Raw genomic sequence first — 16,709 nt, 5'->3', positions numbered from 1 at the left:
CCCCAGCCAGAGGTGGAGGTCTACCCCAGCCGGAGGTGGAGTGGTCTACCCCAGCCAGAGGTGGAGGTCTACCCCAGCCAGGCAACTCGGTCAGGAGCAAGACACGGCAGCAGTGTCAGATGCAGACAAGGCATTTTGTTTGACTTTCTGAAGGGCCAAAGAATGGTAACATCTGGTTATTGGGAGAATCTCTGACAAAGTTAGCCCAGGTTTTAGCAGGGAAATGCCTCACAAACTTCACCAGAATTCTCTTTTCCATCCCAACAGTCACTTTACAAACCAGGACCGTTTGACATGAGTTTCTAAGGGACATCACGAGACATCCATCTGATGAGCTTGCCTGGCTCCTTCTGACTTACTTTTGTTTCTGAATCTTAAAAGCTAAAGGGAATGCAATTTTTTTTCTTTATGTAAAAAGGGCTGTGTTGACGTGGTTAAACTGCCAGGACCCTCATCAGTTCTTTAGGGATGCACTCAGTGACTGGTATTACTTACGAATGTCTTAAACCTGAAGGAGCTTATGTTGATAAATAGAGCTGAGGTTGTGAATTTTTCTTTTAATTCTATTTCCCACAAACTTCTGAAGTGCCCTTTATTATGTAAAAACAAGACCCAACTCCTTAGTATCTGCCAGAAACCAACTTGAAACAGATCAAAATAATTAGTAATTAATAGAAATATATATAGTACAGTGCAAAAACTAATCAAAATAAAGCTAGAATGACTATTAAAATCCAACGAAGTAGACTACAGAACAAGAAATATTGGGGATAATGAGACATTTCATACTGATGAGAGTCATTTCATCAAAACATATGAAGCAAAAACTGACAGATCTGTAATTCTAGTTGTACTTTTTAACACTCTTGTTAGCACTGACAAAATATTTAGATAGAAATTCACAGTGGCTATAGGGAGTCTGGGGAACTGCCCTCAAGCAACTTGACCTAATGGGCGTTTCTGTGAACTCTGAAACACGAGAGCAGAAGACCTTTTCTTTCACATACATGTGGGACGTTCAGCAAAATCTCAGTGAAGTTGAAAAATTAAAATCATAATGACATTTTCTGAATGAATTTAGCAATGTTTCTGAATAAAAGGTCAGTATATAGAAATAATGGAAATTTCTTGGGGCCGGCGCTGTGGCGCACTAGGTTAATTCTCTGCCTGCGGCACCCGCATCCCATATGGGTGCTGGTTCTAGTCCCGGCTGCTCTTCTTCCGGTCCAGCTCTCTGATGTGGCCTGGGACAGCAGTGGAGGATGGGCCAAGAGCTTGGGCTCCCGCACCTGCATGGAAGACCAGGAAGAAGCACCTGGCTCCTGGCTTCAGATTGGCGTAGCTCCGGCCGTTGTGGCCATTTGGGGAGTGAACCAACGGAAGGAAGATCTCTCTCTCTCCTCTCTCTCTCCTCTTCTCTCTCTCTCTCCTCTTCTCTCTCCTCTCTCTCTCTCTCTCTCCTCTCCTCTCTCTCCTCTCTCTGTCCACTTCCTCTTCCCCCCACTCAATATTACTTTCAAATGGATAACAGACCTATATAAAAAATCTAAAACTAAGGAATTTGAAGAGAAAATGTGGAAAGAAATCTTTTTACAACCCCAGGGTAGGCAGAGATTTCTTAGGACATGGAAAACACACAGATAAGTAAACAATCCGAGTTGATCAAAATCAGGGCCAGCATTGTGGCACAGGTTAACCCTCTGCCTGTGACAGTGGCATCTCCCCGCCACCCTTTTTAAGAGATTTGTTTATTTGGCGGTAGAGTTACAGAGAGAAAGAGGGAGACACAGAGATGTCTTCCACCCATTGGTTCACTCCCCAATGGCTGCAACAGCTGGAGCTGGGCTGATCTAAAACCAGGAGCCTGGGGCTTCCTCTGGGTCTTCCACGTTGGTACAGGGGCCCAAGCACCCGGGCCACCCTTTGCTGCTTTCCCAGGCAAAAAGCAGAGAGCTGGATTATAAGAAGAGCAGCCGGGACTCAAATCAGTGCCCGTATGGGATACTGGCGCTACAGGTGGAGGCTCAACTTACGCGACAATGCTGGCTCCAACACTGGCATCCTGTATGGGTGCTGGTTTGAGTCCCAGCTGCTCCACTTCTGATCCAGCTCATTGCTAATGTGCCTGGAAAAGCAGTGGAAGATGGTACAATTGCTTGGGCCCCTGCACTCAGCTGGGAGACCCAGAAGCAGCTTTGGGCTTTCCCAGCCTTAGCCATTGTGGCCGTTAGAGGAATGAACCAGCAGATGGAAGATCTCTCTCTGTGTCTGTCTCTCCTCCTCTCTCTCTGACACTGCCTTTCAAACAAACAAAACAAGACAAAAAATGAAGAACTTTTCTTTAGAAGACAATGTGAAGAAAGCAAAAAAGCAAGGCACAGATTTGGGAAACAATCTCTGTACTACACAGACCTGACAGAGAACTTGAGTTCAGAATATATAAAGAAGTCCTAATTCAGTAGTAAGAAAAGAACCCAAGAAATGGGCAAAAGATTTGAACAGATCTCTGCAAAAGAAGATACAAGAATAGCAAACCGATGCCTGCAAAGATCTCAGCCCTGTTAGTATTAGAGAAACGTGGATTTACACCACGGTGACTGCAGTGCGTGCCCAGGAGGACTCCTTGTTGAAAAAGATGAAAAACACCAGTTGTTAACCAAGATATGGAGCTACTAGAACTCTGATACACAATGAAATGAGAAATGACGTGATCATGTTGGGACAATGGCCCAGTTTGTTACAGTGTTCAACGTATACTTATCATCTGGCCATATTACCAGTTCTATGCTTAAATATTCAGGATAACCGAAAACACATGCCCACAAAAACATTTTTGATAATGGAGAAGAACTGGACGCAACCCAAGCAGCCCTTCACAAGTGAATGGATGACATCATTGTGGTACATCTATATAGTGGAATATTATTCAATAATAAAAACTGAGTGGAAATAAATCAGTTTGGCTGAACCTCAGAAACATTGCTGCAAGCAAATGAATGTAAGGAAATGAAAAGCCCATGGGACCAGCCTGTCCACAGGTACCTACAGCCGAGCTTGGGTGTGATACCAAGGGGTTCCAGAGGGCTGTTTGAGATGTTGGAAATAATTGTGTCATGACTGTGGTCTGTCCTTGGGTTATTCATTTGTCAAAACTCATCTTACTGTATACATCCTTTATTTATTTATTTTAAAGACAAAGAGACAGAGGTCTTCCTTCTGCTGGTTTATTTCCTAAAAGGGTGCAACGGCTGAGGCTGGGCCAGGCCGAGGCCAGGAGCCAGGAACTCCAGCTGGGTCTTCCACATTTGTGACAGGGACCCAAGTACTTGGCTATCACCTTCTGCTTTCCTAGGCACATCAGTAGAGAGCTGGGTTAGAAGTAGACTAGTCAGGACTCAAACCAGCACTCACACAGGATGCTAGTGGTAACTTACTCTGCCATGCCACAATGCTGGCCCCTATTGTACACATTAAATGAACATATTTTATATGTAAAGTCAATTTTAAAAAATCATCTAGGAGACCAGTGGAAAGCAGAACCGACTCACAGGTCTTTATTCAAGTATAAAGAACCTTAGAGTATCAGATTCCTCTTTCAAATGTACTCCAGTAGTTAGGACGGAGTTTGGGATGTGTGTATCCGATGTGTGTGTGTGTGTGTGTGTGTGTGAGAGAGAGAGAGAGAGAGAGAGAGAGAGAGAGTCCCAGCTTTGTCTCCTGATGCCAGCTTCCTGCTAATGTACACCATGGGAAGCAGCAGGTGTTGGCTCAAGTAGTCAAGTCCCTGCTATCCAGGTAGGAGATCTCGATTGAGCTCCTGGCTCCCAGCTTTGGCCTGGCTAAATCTGGCTTGGTAGGCATTTGGGGAGTGAAACAACAGGTAGGAATTTTCTTCCTATCTATCTCTGTTTCTCTGCCTTTGAAATAAATAAAAATAAACTGAAAAAGTACAAAATAAATTTTAAAAATATATGCTACATTGTAGCCCAAGAAAGATCAGAGGAAAAGTTTTAGAAAGGGAAAAAGTGGAATTACCGTCTTTTTATTTAAACCCAATTCCTGCTCACTGAGGTTTCCAGCTGCAGCCTGTATCTTCATCCGGTGGATTTTCCGTTCCAAGTCGACGGTGACCTATTGCTTTTGTCAGGACTCCCACTAGCAGGAATGTTGAGAAAGTGCTTGTTTCTCAAAGGCTAACTATTGACGATGGAGCCACAGGAGGACGCGGGGGTCTGCGAGCGCCGAGGGGACGGATCCAAGCCAGTGTTGTTCCCACTGCTCTGAGTTTTCGATCAAGACCTGTTTCAAGCATCCAGCTGGTCACTGGAGTGTCAGGGAGGATCGTGGGATCCCAGTTCTGGGGCTTCGGACTTCTCTCTGGGTTTGGGAAGCCCCTCTTTTTTCCTTTGATTCTGTCTTCAGGCATGTGGCCCAAGGAAACTTCCAAAAATGTTCATGGTAATTGGAATGAGAAGTTGATTTTAGTGCAAGAAAATAAATGAAATTCATGCATACTTTTTTCATAACATGCATTTCCACGATGTTTCGGAAGACCCCCTCTTAATAGTCTGTGGGTGAGAGAGAGCAGTACAGAATGGCGTCGGAGAGGATGAGACTGGGAAGGTAGGGGTCTGGATCCTTTAATCCAGCTTTCTGATTCTGCCGAGAGGAAAACCGAGGCCCTGAGAAGGAGCAGGGCTCTGCTGGTAGAAGTTGTAGGCGTGGACCCCAGCCCTGGCTCCTTCCTGCCCCGGTCGGTCTGTGATCGGCCGCCAGCCTGTGTTCGGACTCGGGCTTTGCCGAAACGGGGCGGGGGACGCTCTTCACCAGTTTTCAAGGACATTGCTGAAGGAGATGAGATTGTGACGTGTCCGCTGCAGAACACCCACCGCTGAACGCGGGCTCAAGTCACCACCTGCATAAATTACTTTCCTAACCCTTTGGGATGAGAATTCCTGTGGCTTCCACATTTCAGACGAGCCTGAGGTTTTCTTTCTTCCTCTCTCTCTGTTTTTTTGTGTAGCTCTGAACTTGTTCTGGAGGACAGACTTTGAACTCTAGCCTTGCTGCAGGGGTTTTCAATGATTAAAAAAAAAAAAAACAACTATGCTAATGAGAGAAAGACCTGTCATAGATTTGACCTGTTTCCCCAGTGGTAGCCCGGGAGAGCCCACCATTGGAAGCTTGGAGAAGACGGAGGCCTGGCTTGCTGTCCCTGCTGCCCGGGTTCCCTGCTGATTGCTGTGCCGTTATTTAAACACAGGGCTGCTCCATAAATGGCCCAGAATGACAGCCGGTGCTGATCAGGGCTGCAATCAGACCACCCTGTGTTTTATGGACTTGGTGTCTCGGCAGTCCAGAGGCCTGCCAGTCGGGGCAGTTTCTGCTTTGGTTGCTAATTAAACTTTGGAAACCTTTTCTTTGTTGCTGGGCCAATCGTTCCCACAATCTGATTGGCCGGAGTTGATGCTATGTGAAATGGGCAAATTTATATTTATTCTGAAAAACGAGCAACAATTCCGAAGAATAAATATTTATTTGAAAGAGCAAAAGTAACTGTCAAATGAGCGGGTTGCATGAAAATAGCTTCATCCGGGAAAAACCTTCTGAGAGTAGGAAAAAATTCGTTTTGGCTGCCAGACATGATATTATTCTCATTTCAAAAGGCAACATGATAATACTAACACCTTACCTTAGGTGACTCCTCTGCACCTTCCCTCAGCTCCACAGCTGGGGCTCATATCATCCTCCAAGTAGCCCTCTGAAAGCCGAGATGGGGGCGGGCTGGGGTCATGTGGGAGGCACGGTCACGTGTTCAGGCATTGGGCTCTGAAGTCCCTTGTTGATGTCTCCATCAAGTGGTTTTTTAGCATGACCTCTGTCCGGCACCACTGGGGATGCCAGGCTAGAACAGACTAAAACTCCTGCTGTTACGGAGGCCGCGTGCCAGGGGGGCCCACGTGCCTGGATTCGCCCGTCAGCTCTGCCTCTCCTTGTGTGACCTTGAGCAGGCTGTTGGCTGCCGTTATGTCAACTGTGGTGGTAATTGCTGCCGTGTAACATCTTGGGAGGATCAGTGAGATAACATGTAAAGTGCCCAGCACGTACTGAGCGCTTGTAAACGGTGGCCACTGAGGTCGCCATCGTCATGTCAGTGTGTGGCAGTCCCTCTTGTCATCCATCAGGTCCCCCGTGAGTCCTCGTGGGTGCTGGTGTGAAAGCAGACGAGGTGGACCCCTGTCCCGCACCCCTGCAGGTGCAGAGGTCCTGCTCAGATCTCGCTGCCCTGTTCATGCCTTTGTTTTCCTGTCCTCCTCTTGAAGCAGCAGCCATGCAGAATTAGCCCTGGTACAGAAATAACTCGCATCACCACCCCGATTCCGCATCCTTGGGCGACAGACTCTAACCTTGCTTCCTCTCTCCTCCTCCTCTCAGGTTGTTCAGTGTAATTCTGGAACAATTAACCAAAGAAACAGAAGGCGGGAGCCACTCCAGCGGCAAGTCAGGGGGCTTTGATGTCAAAGCGCTCCGTGCCTTTCGAGTGCTACGACCTCTCCGACTCGTGTCAGGAGTGCCCAGTAAGCACTTTGCGTTTCCTGGAGGTGGGCGCGTGCTGGCCTCTTCCGCTGGGTGGGCCTCAGGATCGTGGGACGGCACAGCGAGGCGGGGGAGGCCCTCACCGTCCAGAGAACACGCTAGTTTGTGCTGTGACCTTGGGTCCCCTTGACGGCTCTGACATGGGCACAGCTGCGGGTTGTTGTCGCCCTGAACATGATGACTAGAGATCTCCACTTCCAGCCTCCTGATTCCAGGCTGGTGTCTCTCCCGACAGCTGCCGTCATCTGCCTGCTCCTCTGAGGGTGGCGGCTCACAGGGAAGAGGGGAAGGGGGCGTTGGAGGGCTTCGCTGATGGCCTTTGTTGAAGCTGGGAGTGGCTTGGGGGATACTCCTTGGCCTCCCCTACTATTAGGAGTTGGGCGTGTCTGGTGCTAGGGAGAGAAATGGGTGCTTTGGCTTCCTCACCCTTGTGAAGGGCACAGTTGAACCTGCCATAGTGGTGGTAAGAACGGCAGGAAATGATGGAGGCAGAGCGCCTTAGACGATACCTGGAACGGAGGCGGCACGTGGAGAGTGAGGGCTACTGCTGTTCTCTGCTAGGCCCTGAGATTCGTCAGGGACCCTGGTTTGCTTCAGGCTACAGGTCAGCTGCAGTCCTACTGGAGTTGGAACAGAAGCCCTGTTGGTGCCTTGGCCAGGAGTTGCCAGCCTCTTGATCCTTCCTAGGGAGTGTGGGGTCTGCGTTGCTGGGCTCTGCCCCCTGGTGGGACTCCCTCTGGGTAGAAATCGTAGCATCTGTCCCGGGACTGGTGCTTTGGGTGGTGGCCTGCCTGAGCTGGAGCAAGGAGGGACTCAGGGACAGCAGCGTGCCAGTTTTTCACAACTTGCAAAGTCACCGGAAGGATACTTCTCGTTGCTGTTTTTGCCTCCCCAGAATTTCTTCATGAAATTTTATTAAGCCTATTGGTACCTAGAATGCACCAGACATTTTCTGGGGGGGAAAAAACACCACTATTTCCAAATTTAACATTTTAAAATGTAGGAAGTGGTGTTTCATGTGTACTTGTTTTTCCAGATGGTTCATTTATTTTCATTGAAAAAGATCAGCACAAGTCAAAACCACAGAACCGTCTGGAAGCAATTGAGAAAAAGAGCAATACCTTGGAAGTGACTGGCTCTGTTGAGTGTAACGTGATTAAATGAGGAGTTCAGTGAGCAAACATGTTCTTTCAGATCTAGTTGTTACAGCTTAATCTAATATCGAGGTAACCGTGATAGCATTTTCCTCCCCAAAGAGCAAATGGCATGACAGCCTGCCCGTGGTCCGTGCTGCGTGCACGTGAGCGAGCCAGCGTCGGGGCGGGGAAAGCTCGTAGAGCTGGCACAGCGTCACTCACCCCCGTCGGTGGGAGAGGCTTTTAGGAGCCCGCCGAGTATGGTGCTCCCACTTACTCCTGAGACTCTTAAACTTTCTTTTTCTTCTAAAATGTTGCTGAGTGAAATTGGAGAGAGATCTGCACCTCCCTGTTGCAAAGATCAGGCAAAGATGGGGGTGTGAAGTCGTGTGAGGACCTTGGTGGCTGTATTTCAAATGCCACAGTGGGGAATGTTCACCATGGCACCCACAGGGGCTTCTGAGGTGAAGGAATCTGGGCCACATGGTTTCTAGTGGTGGTTTTTGGCTGTGGTCTTAAGATCTCTTCTGCAGTGTGTGCAATTGCTTTTGTTTTTGTTTTTGTTTTTAAAGACTCAACGTTCAATATTCCTTATCTAGAAACTGTCTAGTTCCATCTAAAGAGAGTTCAGGTTGTCCTAGAAGACCTGATTTTGTCGTATGGGATGTATACTCGTTGAAATATATTTCAAAAGCTAGCATTTTAGACAACAGAGTTGGTGAGCATTCATTTAATAAAAATTAATGTTGATTAAAATTAGCAATATCAGAATGGGATGGAAGCCTAAAGATCATCTGGTCTACCTGCATCTTCTTTCCAATGAGCAAATGAAAGAGATGGGGACTTTGCAGGTTCTCCTGTGGGGAGCCAAGTTGGACCAGACCCAGTCTCGCTCCTGGTCCAGGGTCCTTTGCCCGCCTCCCCATGGCCTCCTGGGTACGAGTCTCATGTCGATGGTACACAGAGGTGCTGAGTGTCCATGTCCGTGTTCAGAGGAAGCTGTCCTCACTGTGACCCATCTGAAATGCAGTAGCTACACCACACCTAAGACCATTCACGAAGCGTGCAGCTTACTGCCGTGAATTTATGAGCACCAACTGCAGGGCGATGATGATACTGAATAACTCAGCCAAGTCTATAAACAACAACCCGAAACAACAACAAAACAGTCCACATGGGTTAGAGCAAGCATTTCACTTTAACCTTCCAGTGATTTCTTAAGAGGCAAAACCCCTAAAAATCATCCTGTGATTTTTTTTTTCTCTCACAAAAGAAAGTTTAAATATTCCAAGGTGGGAGCACCTAGGACTTGAGTTGAAATGAAGATCCTAGAAAGATAGGGTCAGGGCAATGAGTTAAACCCCGGCTGCTCCACTTCTCATCCAGTTTCCTGCTAATGCACCTAGGAAAGCAGGAGATGATGGCCCAAGTCCTTGGACCCCTGTCACCTGTGGGGAGACGTGGATTGCATTCTGGGCTTCTGTCTTTGGCTTGTACCAGACTTGGCTGTTGCGGCCATTTGGAGAGTGAGCCAGCAGATGGAGTCTTTCTGTCTCTCCCTCTCTGTCACTATGCCTTTCAAATATATAAATGAATAAATCTCTTTCTTTTAAAAGGAGTCTTGCTGGATCTGAAGTCTTAGCAAGCTTCCCTCACCATGTGCTGCTTACCATGGTAGACTTTCGTTGTTATTGCGGATAGGAGAGTATTCTTTGCTTGGCTTATTCTGATTGCTAATTTATATTGTTTAAAAGTTTGAGAGGCACACATACACAGAGCAAGCGACTCAGTACTTTTGTCTGCTGGTTCACCTCCCAAATGCCTCCAGCTGTGGGGACAAAGGGAACCTAGAACTCAATCCAGGGTTCCCATGTGGATGGCAGGAATTCTTCACTTGAGGGGCCTTCCAGCTGAGGACGACCCCGAGCTGGGGCTCAAAGCCAGGCACTCTGATGTGATGCACGGGTGTTTTAACCACTAGGCTCACCACCCACCTTTATTTCTAATATATGGTTGAAGCATCTCAGCTTCTTACATTCTTCCTTTCTTAGGACATACCTGGACAAGGGGAGAAGAAGCCAGAAAAGGGGCAGGTTGAAGGATGGAGAGGCAGTGGGGAAGAGAAAGAGAAAGAGAAAGCAGAGAGTGAACAGCACAGAGCAAGAGCTGAGGTCATGCTGACATGGGGTCAGGGAGCCTGGGTCCTGCCCGGCCTCCTCTCTCAGTCTCTGCTGCCTCCCCTAACTGTCCTGCATGTTGCCAGCATCTCTTCCCTGCTCCCTGGCAGCCTTCCCCACCCCGTGGCCCTGAGGATCGCACTGGGGAGGGCTCCCCTTCTCGTGTCTCTCCTCTTACAAGCTCAATTTTCAGTGGCAGGGCGCCTACTTGCACCTTCGTGTGATGCCAAGGAGTCAAACTCGGCAGGTTTTAGCTGCTCCCACCCTCTCCACCTGCTCCACCCAGCTCCCAGGAGGGCTGCCTTTGTAGACACTTGTCTTTGTTCAGGGCACTGGAATATGCCTCATGACCCGGGCACTGGAATATGCCTCATATGGGAGCCCTGCCTCGGTACTTCCTGTTGCCTGAACTCAGCTGCTGCCTTCGGGTCCCATCCTGACCTACCTGGGGCCCCAGTGATCTTGAACTACTTGTCTGCCTCTGTCACCACTCCTGCCCAGGTCATCCTTTTAAAGGAGCTGCTTTTGGCCAATGGACTAATGTCTGGCTCCGGAACTCGAATTTGAAACCCAGAACCACCTGGTGGCCACCTCTTCTCAGACCGTTCATCAAGACTAGCATCCCCAGGTCCACACAGTGCTCGCCCACTTGTGTGCTCCTGGTCCTCTGCCCTCGGCCTCAGCCCCAGCTGTGTGAATCCACCCCACTTCACCATCAGGCCCCTCTCGGGGAAAGCTTTTCAGGGCCGTCTCTCCTCCCTCTCGAATTTGACCTGATTGGTTCTTGGTCTCAGAGCACCTGTGTGCTGCTGTAGCGCTATCTGGGGTTATTTCTGTCTCCTTCTGGATCGTAACCTCACAGGGAGAAGGTGCTTTATGAAATGCATAGGGTTATTGTCCAGAGCACTAAGCCTTAGACTTTGCACGTGGTAGATGTTCAAGGGGTTTTTCTGAACGGGCGAACAGATGCGGAAATGAGTAACCAGCTTTGACACTGAGCAGTCCGCTCTCTAGGACTTAATTTTTCATTCCATCAAGTGGGGGAGTTGGAGTAGGTGACCTTTTAGGTTCCGCTTGAGCTCATCTCACACCCGGGCTTATTAAATACTGAAATATGGTTGAGCCTTGTCACTGTATGTCATAAGGGAGGGGGGCATTTTGAGGAAATGTGTGTCACTGAAGCCTCTCCCTGGCTAACGAATGTATTTTTCTCTTTCCTAGGTTTACAAGTTGTCCTGAACTCCATTATAAAAGCCATGGTTCCCCTCCTCCACATAGCCCTTTTGGTATTATTTGTAATCATAATCTATGCTATTATAGGATTGGAACTTTTTATTGGGAAAATGCACAAAACATGTTTTTTTGCTGACTCAGGTAAGTAATGAAAATAATCACCTAACTTGAAAATTTTGGTTTTCTTAAAAACAGCTTCTGTAGTTTTGGGAAAATCTAAAACAAAATGGGCAAAAAAAAAATTTGTTAACTACACCTGCAAGCCTGCTGGGCCGGTTCTCAGTGTGAATTGCGTTCAGAATAGATGAGAACTGAGCCTGCTTTTGCACGCTGATTTCCTGTGTTTCGTGTCCTAGCAAACACAGGGAGGGGGTTCCTCCGGCCAGAGCGTGGGGCAGACCGACAGCACTGTGCTGTGTGAGGGTGAGACGGTTACCGCGGAGGGGAGGAAGGCTGAAGGAGGAGCAGTGGGGTCTGGCCAGGCATAGCGCTACACTCCATCAGGCAGGGAGCAGCTCAAGTGGACCTTGAAGGCCAAGCAGGAGCTGGAGGCAGCTCGGATGGGAGGTGGATCGTCTGGGCTCTGGGATGGGCCCTCGGCTTCTGCTGGCTTGGGTTTTCTGAGCTTCCTCCACTGAGTGGTGCAGCCTGCTTCCTCTGCTTGCAGACATCGTAGCTGAAGAGGACCCAGCTCCGTGTGCGTTCTCAGGGAACGGACGCCAGTGTACCGCCAATGGCACGGAATGTAGGAGCGGCTGGGTCGGCCCCAATGGGGGCATCACCAACTTTGATAACTTTGCCTTTGCAATGCTCACCGTGTTCCAGTGCATCACCATGGAGGGCTGGACGGATGTGCTCTATTGGGTAAGCAGCCCCAGGGAAGGGTGTGTGGACTCTGCTCTCCTGGGGTAAAGGTGTTGCTTGAGCTAGAGCAATTGGAGAGATAGCGGAGAAGAGACCCTGGAAGTCAGTTCCTAGGAAAGGAAGTTGGCTGTCTCTTCACTTAGCTAGCTGCATTGCCCTGCTCTCCCAGGGCCTTGGTTTTAGTTCTAGAAGCTGCTGCATAGCGTCGGCTTCTGGCTTGCTTTTTTTTTTTTTTTTTTTTAAGATTTATGTATTTACTTGAAAGAGTTACAAAGAGAGAGGAGAGGCAGAGAGAGAGAGTCCTCCATCCGTTGGTTCACTCCCCAATTGGCCACAATGGTCGGAGCTGTGCCGATTAGAAGCCAGGAACCAGGAGCTCCCTCCAAGTCTTCCCATGCAGTTGCAGGGGCCCAAAGGCTTGGGCCATCTCCTGCTGTTTTCCCAGACCATAGCAGAGAGCTGGATTGGAAGTGGAGCAGCCAGGACTCAAACCGGTGCCCATATGGGATGTCAGCACTGCAGGTGGCGGTTTTGCCCGCTATGCCACAGCACTGGCCCCGGCTTCTGGCCTTTTGGTCCTCCACTGCTTAAGGTGGCCTAGGGAATTGTGTTCGAATGTGCCCAGGAGTTCTCATTGGAGGAACCCCATGAGGCCAGGGCTGTCCAGATTAAACCCTAAAGAGACCCAGGGAATCATCACCCAGGTTATAGGCCCTTGGGCTTCCACAGGCTAAAATTTATCTTTTGTACATAGAAACAGTTTGCTAGATCCTAAAGGGAAGATAGGGAACATAAATTGGATACCTTTGCTGCATCCCATAAAACAGTATACTCTTGAACCCAACATGAGGCTTTCCCTATTATATTTTGTATCTTTAGCCTGACTGTAAATCAGCCTAGCCAAGCCCTGGGTTCTCTTCCTCTGACTTAGGAGCTAAAGAACTCAGGTCGAGATGGCACGCCAAGCTCCCAGGGCTGGTGGACCCAGCCAAGCCACCATGAAAATAGTTGGACACTGTTCTAATGGCTACCATCTGATTGCCCTCATTCCTGATGGAGCCAGAAGGGTTTGCGATGAAGTGCTATAGTATTTTAACAGCCATTTCCCCAAGGTGATTTTTTAAAAAAAATTTATTTCTTTATCTGAAAGAATTAGAGATATTCTATCTGCTTTTTCACCCCCTAGATAGCTGCGATGGCTGAAGGTGGGCCAGCCCGAAGCCCGGAGGGTGGAGCTTCTTCCACGACTCCCGTGTGGATGGCAGGGGCCCAATCTTCCACTGCTTTTTCCAGGCCATTAGCAGGGCGCAGGATCAGCAATGGAGCAGCGGTGACACGAATTGACTCCCATGTGGGATTCCAGCATTGTAGATGGTGGCTTACCCCTCTACGCCACAAAGCCGGCCCCCCATGCTGACTCTGAAAGCTTGCAGAAATTTAAAAATTGTTCACCATGGTACACGACTAGCTGGGGGAAACAGCTAGCATAGATTTTTGCTCCTAACATTATAAGAACCAATGGAATTTATCAGGATTCCGATAATGAATTGTTAAAAAGAAATCAGTAGTAAAGTACCTTGAACTGGCAGCTTCTAGTTGGAAGACTTACAAACTGAGAAGCAGCTTTAACAGTTTCAGAATAGTAGACATGTGAATGGATGTCATGTTACCATAACTTTAGAATGAAATATATACTCGTTATAAATAGATTCTTGTTTCCCTTCACCAGAGAGCATTAAACTTGCAGGGTTGTAGAAGCCCCTCTGTGTGCAAGGTTAGCCAAGGAAGCTAGATTTTTATCTTTAGTCCCCAAAATGTGAGTCTAGTTTGATGAGGTTTAAACATCACCAACATGTTACATCTTCTTTACTGTCTTCCCTTCCTTTTCTGATTGTTGTAGGTTGTGAGTGTGAGTGTGTGAGTGTGTGTGAGTGTCATTCATGTTTGTGAGTTAATATGTTTGCATGAAGAGGAAGGTAAGGGCTTGTATTGAATGAGCCAAGGCCATTCAGTGGGGGCCTCTGGTTAGGTCAGAGATTGATTTTCACCATTGTCTTCTGAAAAACAACTTCTGGTCAGATTAGCTGATCAATCCTGGCCTTGCTTGAAATTTCAGTTAAATGGAAAAAGCACCATTCAAATAACCCAAGCTCTGGTTCTCTCCCCCTGAAGTATGCAGAAAACAACAATTTGATTTTTATAAAAATAAGCATCTGTGACTCCTCTGGCTTTGTTCTCCTCCATCGTCATGGAGAATTTTCAGCTGCCGATCCAACCTGCTGTGGCTCCTGGGGAGTTGGAGGCTGTGTGTGTCAGCCCATGGATCCTCTCTCAGCATTTTCCTGCTGTCCAGCAGTGACAGCTCTGGGAGTGTTGTGACTGAAGGAGAGAGAACTCCAACGCCCAGAAACCAAGGTTTCTACTGGCTTTCTTGGGAAATTTTAAGCATCACTTAGGGTGGTAGAATTGTCATCTTTATTGTTGATATGACAGTCACATAGTTAATAATTTGACAATATAATTACATTCTCTATGAATTACATGGCATCTTTGCTCTGACGGAGGAGCTCGTAATTCATAAACAGAATCCCAGTCTGCATCCCTTAATAGAAGGTCTGGGATCTTAAAGGTGGAGACAGTAGAGAACCGCTTGTACATTTCCTGGGTTCTACAGTGACTGTTGGTGGTCCTCTGTCCAGAATAGGGTTCTGTACATTTCTTTTAAGAGGAGACTTTAGAAATTGACTTTAGAGGCAGGGAGACAGAGTGTACACATCCATTGCTTCACTCCCCGAATGTCTGCAACAGCTGGGACAGCGAGGCCAGAGCTGGGAGCTGCAGCCAGCTCTCCTGTGTGAGTGTCAGGGATTCAATTCCTTGAGTCATCACTCCCTGCCTCTGGGGTGCTCATTAGCAGGAAGCTGGAGTCAGGAGTCAGAGCCTGGACTCCAACCCAGACACTCTGATATGGGATGTGGGCATCCCAAGCAGTATCTTAACTGCTGAGCCAAACACCTACTCCATGCAGATTTATTTTAAAAAGGGCCAAATAAGAAACATAGTTGGCCTAGCCAGCCCTGCAGCCTCTGTTGTAACTGTGCAACTCTGGGGCTCTAGGTCAGAAGCCCCCAGAGACAACCCATGAACTAATGTCTGCTCCCATCAGTCTTCATTCAGGGACTCTGAAGTTGGATTTTCATGAGTTAGACAATATCTTTGGATTTTATTTACCAGCAACCACTTAGACATATAAAAATATGTAAAACTATTAGCATGAAGGCTGTAAAAAACAGGCTGGATTTGGCCCGCCAGTGGGGTTCTCTGCTGTAGACTGGACCCGGGCTCTGAGTCCTTGGCATTCTTTCACTCATCAACAGTTAGTGAATCCTTAGAGAACACTAGGGGGCAGCTGAATCATGTCTTCCAGAGTGTTTTCTAAGCTCTTACTCTCTGCAACACATCAGGACTGTTTTTAATTACTTGTTGATTACATTTATTAGTTCATCACAGAGCTAGGCAGGCACCAAGGAACCAAGCCTTCATGATGCTTTATGGGCCGCAGTCAACTGGAAGCCACACAGCTGTGTCCCAGGACAGACCGTCCCGGCCCAGCACTGTGCCTGGCATGGAGCAGGTGCTCAGCAAGGGCGAGGTCATCCTTCAAGTGGACCCAGCCTGTGGCCTCATTCGTGTAAGTGGGCCACGTCGGGATAGCTATTTTTACCCACAACTAGGGAACAAAGGGAACATCTTGGGGGAGATACAGGAGATTAGATTTTAAGTATTGATTGAGAGCAACGTTCCCAGTCCTGTAGGTGTCTGTGTATGGTGGACAGAGTCTTAGCCGAGGGACTGTTCTGCAGCTCCTTTACGCTGTAATTCTCAGTAGTGCCTGGCAAAGGCTGGCAGGGGCTTGAGAAGGGAGGTGCAGGTGGATTCTCCGTGCAGGAAGGCAGAGAACCTTTTACATGGGGAGGGAGTGGGCTCGTGAACGCTAGTGCTGGGGAAAACAAGGGTCCCAGAGCTCCTCCATGAAGTGAATTCCACAAATGTGATTGACATGTCATTGAACTCACATGTGTTTGTGTGTTTCTGGCTTACGTAGGCGGTAGGGTGTGCGGCAGGGAAAGTGCATGAAGGCCGGGTCAGGCTGCTTGTGGGACCCTGGATAAGTCATTGATCCCTCTGGGCTTTAGTTTCCTTGTCTACTAGACGCACCATTAGATTCATGCTTTGATTTTTTTTTTATTCCACTTGGAGGAAAGTCTTTATTTTTTCAATTCAGATGGATTTTTCTGAATGTGGGAAATTAAAAAATACTGGTTTCAGCAGTAGAGCTGTCCATCTCTAGTCATGGATGGCCTCTTGCCTTAGTGCTAAGCTGTCTTAATGCTGCACACAGCTGTGCAGGTGGCTCTGTCAGACCCTGGCCGGAAGTGCTCATGGCCTCCTTCCCCATGCCTGGGAAATCCCTGTCTGGGCAATCAGCAGAGGGCTTGCCTTTCTTCTAATAGCCTGCTTTGGGGAGCCATGGCCAGTCTATCAGGTGTGCAACAGTTAGAAAACACAAAAGTCCTCCTGCATTGGCCTTTAATTTGGGAAATGTAGGTGCATTTCAGCTTTTAAAATGAGGGAATACTGAAACTAAATGGAACATTGTTTCTTGGGCACCAGGTGACATTCCATTGTGACTTGGAGATCA

At 48.0% G+C, this 16,709-nt stretch overlaps 1 protein-coding gene across 9 annotated transcripts in view; it reads left to right on the top strand.

Moving 5' to 3' along the window:
• CACNA1D (calcium voltage-gated channel subunit alpha1 D) overlaps window positions 1-16,709 on the top strand; it is a 520,755-nt gene that overhangs the window by 371,172 nt on the left and 132,874 nt on the right. For all 9 annotated transcript variants that reach the window (XM_070050708.1, XM_051852322.2, XM_051852311.2 and 6 more), the window contains exons 5-7: window positions 6,436-6,578; window positions 11,132-11,284; window positions 11,811-12,007. In XM_070050708.1, coding sequence (XP_069906809.1) covers window positions 6,436-6,578; window positions 11,132-11,284; window positions 11,811-12,007 — 493 coding nt within the window. The remainder of the gene's footprint in view (window positions 1-6,435; window positions 6,579-11,131; window positions 11,285-11,810; window positions 12,008-16,709) is intronic.

Source organism: Oryctolagus cuniculus, chromosome 10, assembly GCF_964237555.1.
Source record: "Oryctolagus cuniculus chromosome 10, mOryCun1.1, whole genome shotgun sequence".
Lineage (NCBI taxonomy): Eukaryota > Metazoa > Chordata > Mammalia > Lagomorpha > Leporidae > Oryctolagus > Oryctolagus cuniculus.
Note: the sequence above shows the minus strand (reverse complement) of the source record. Positions and strands in the feature narration are given on the sequence as shown.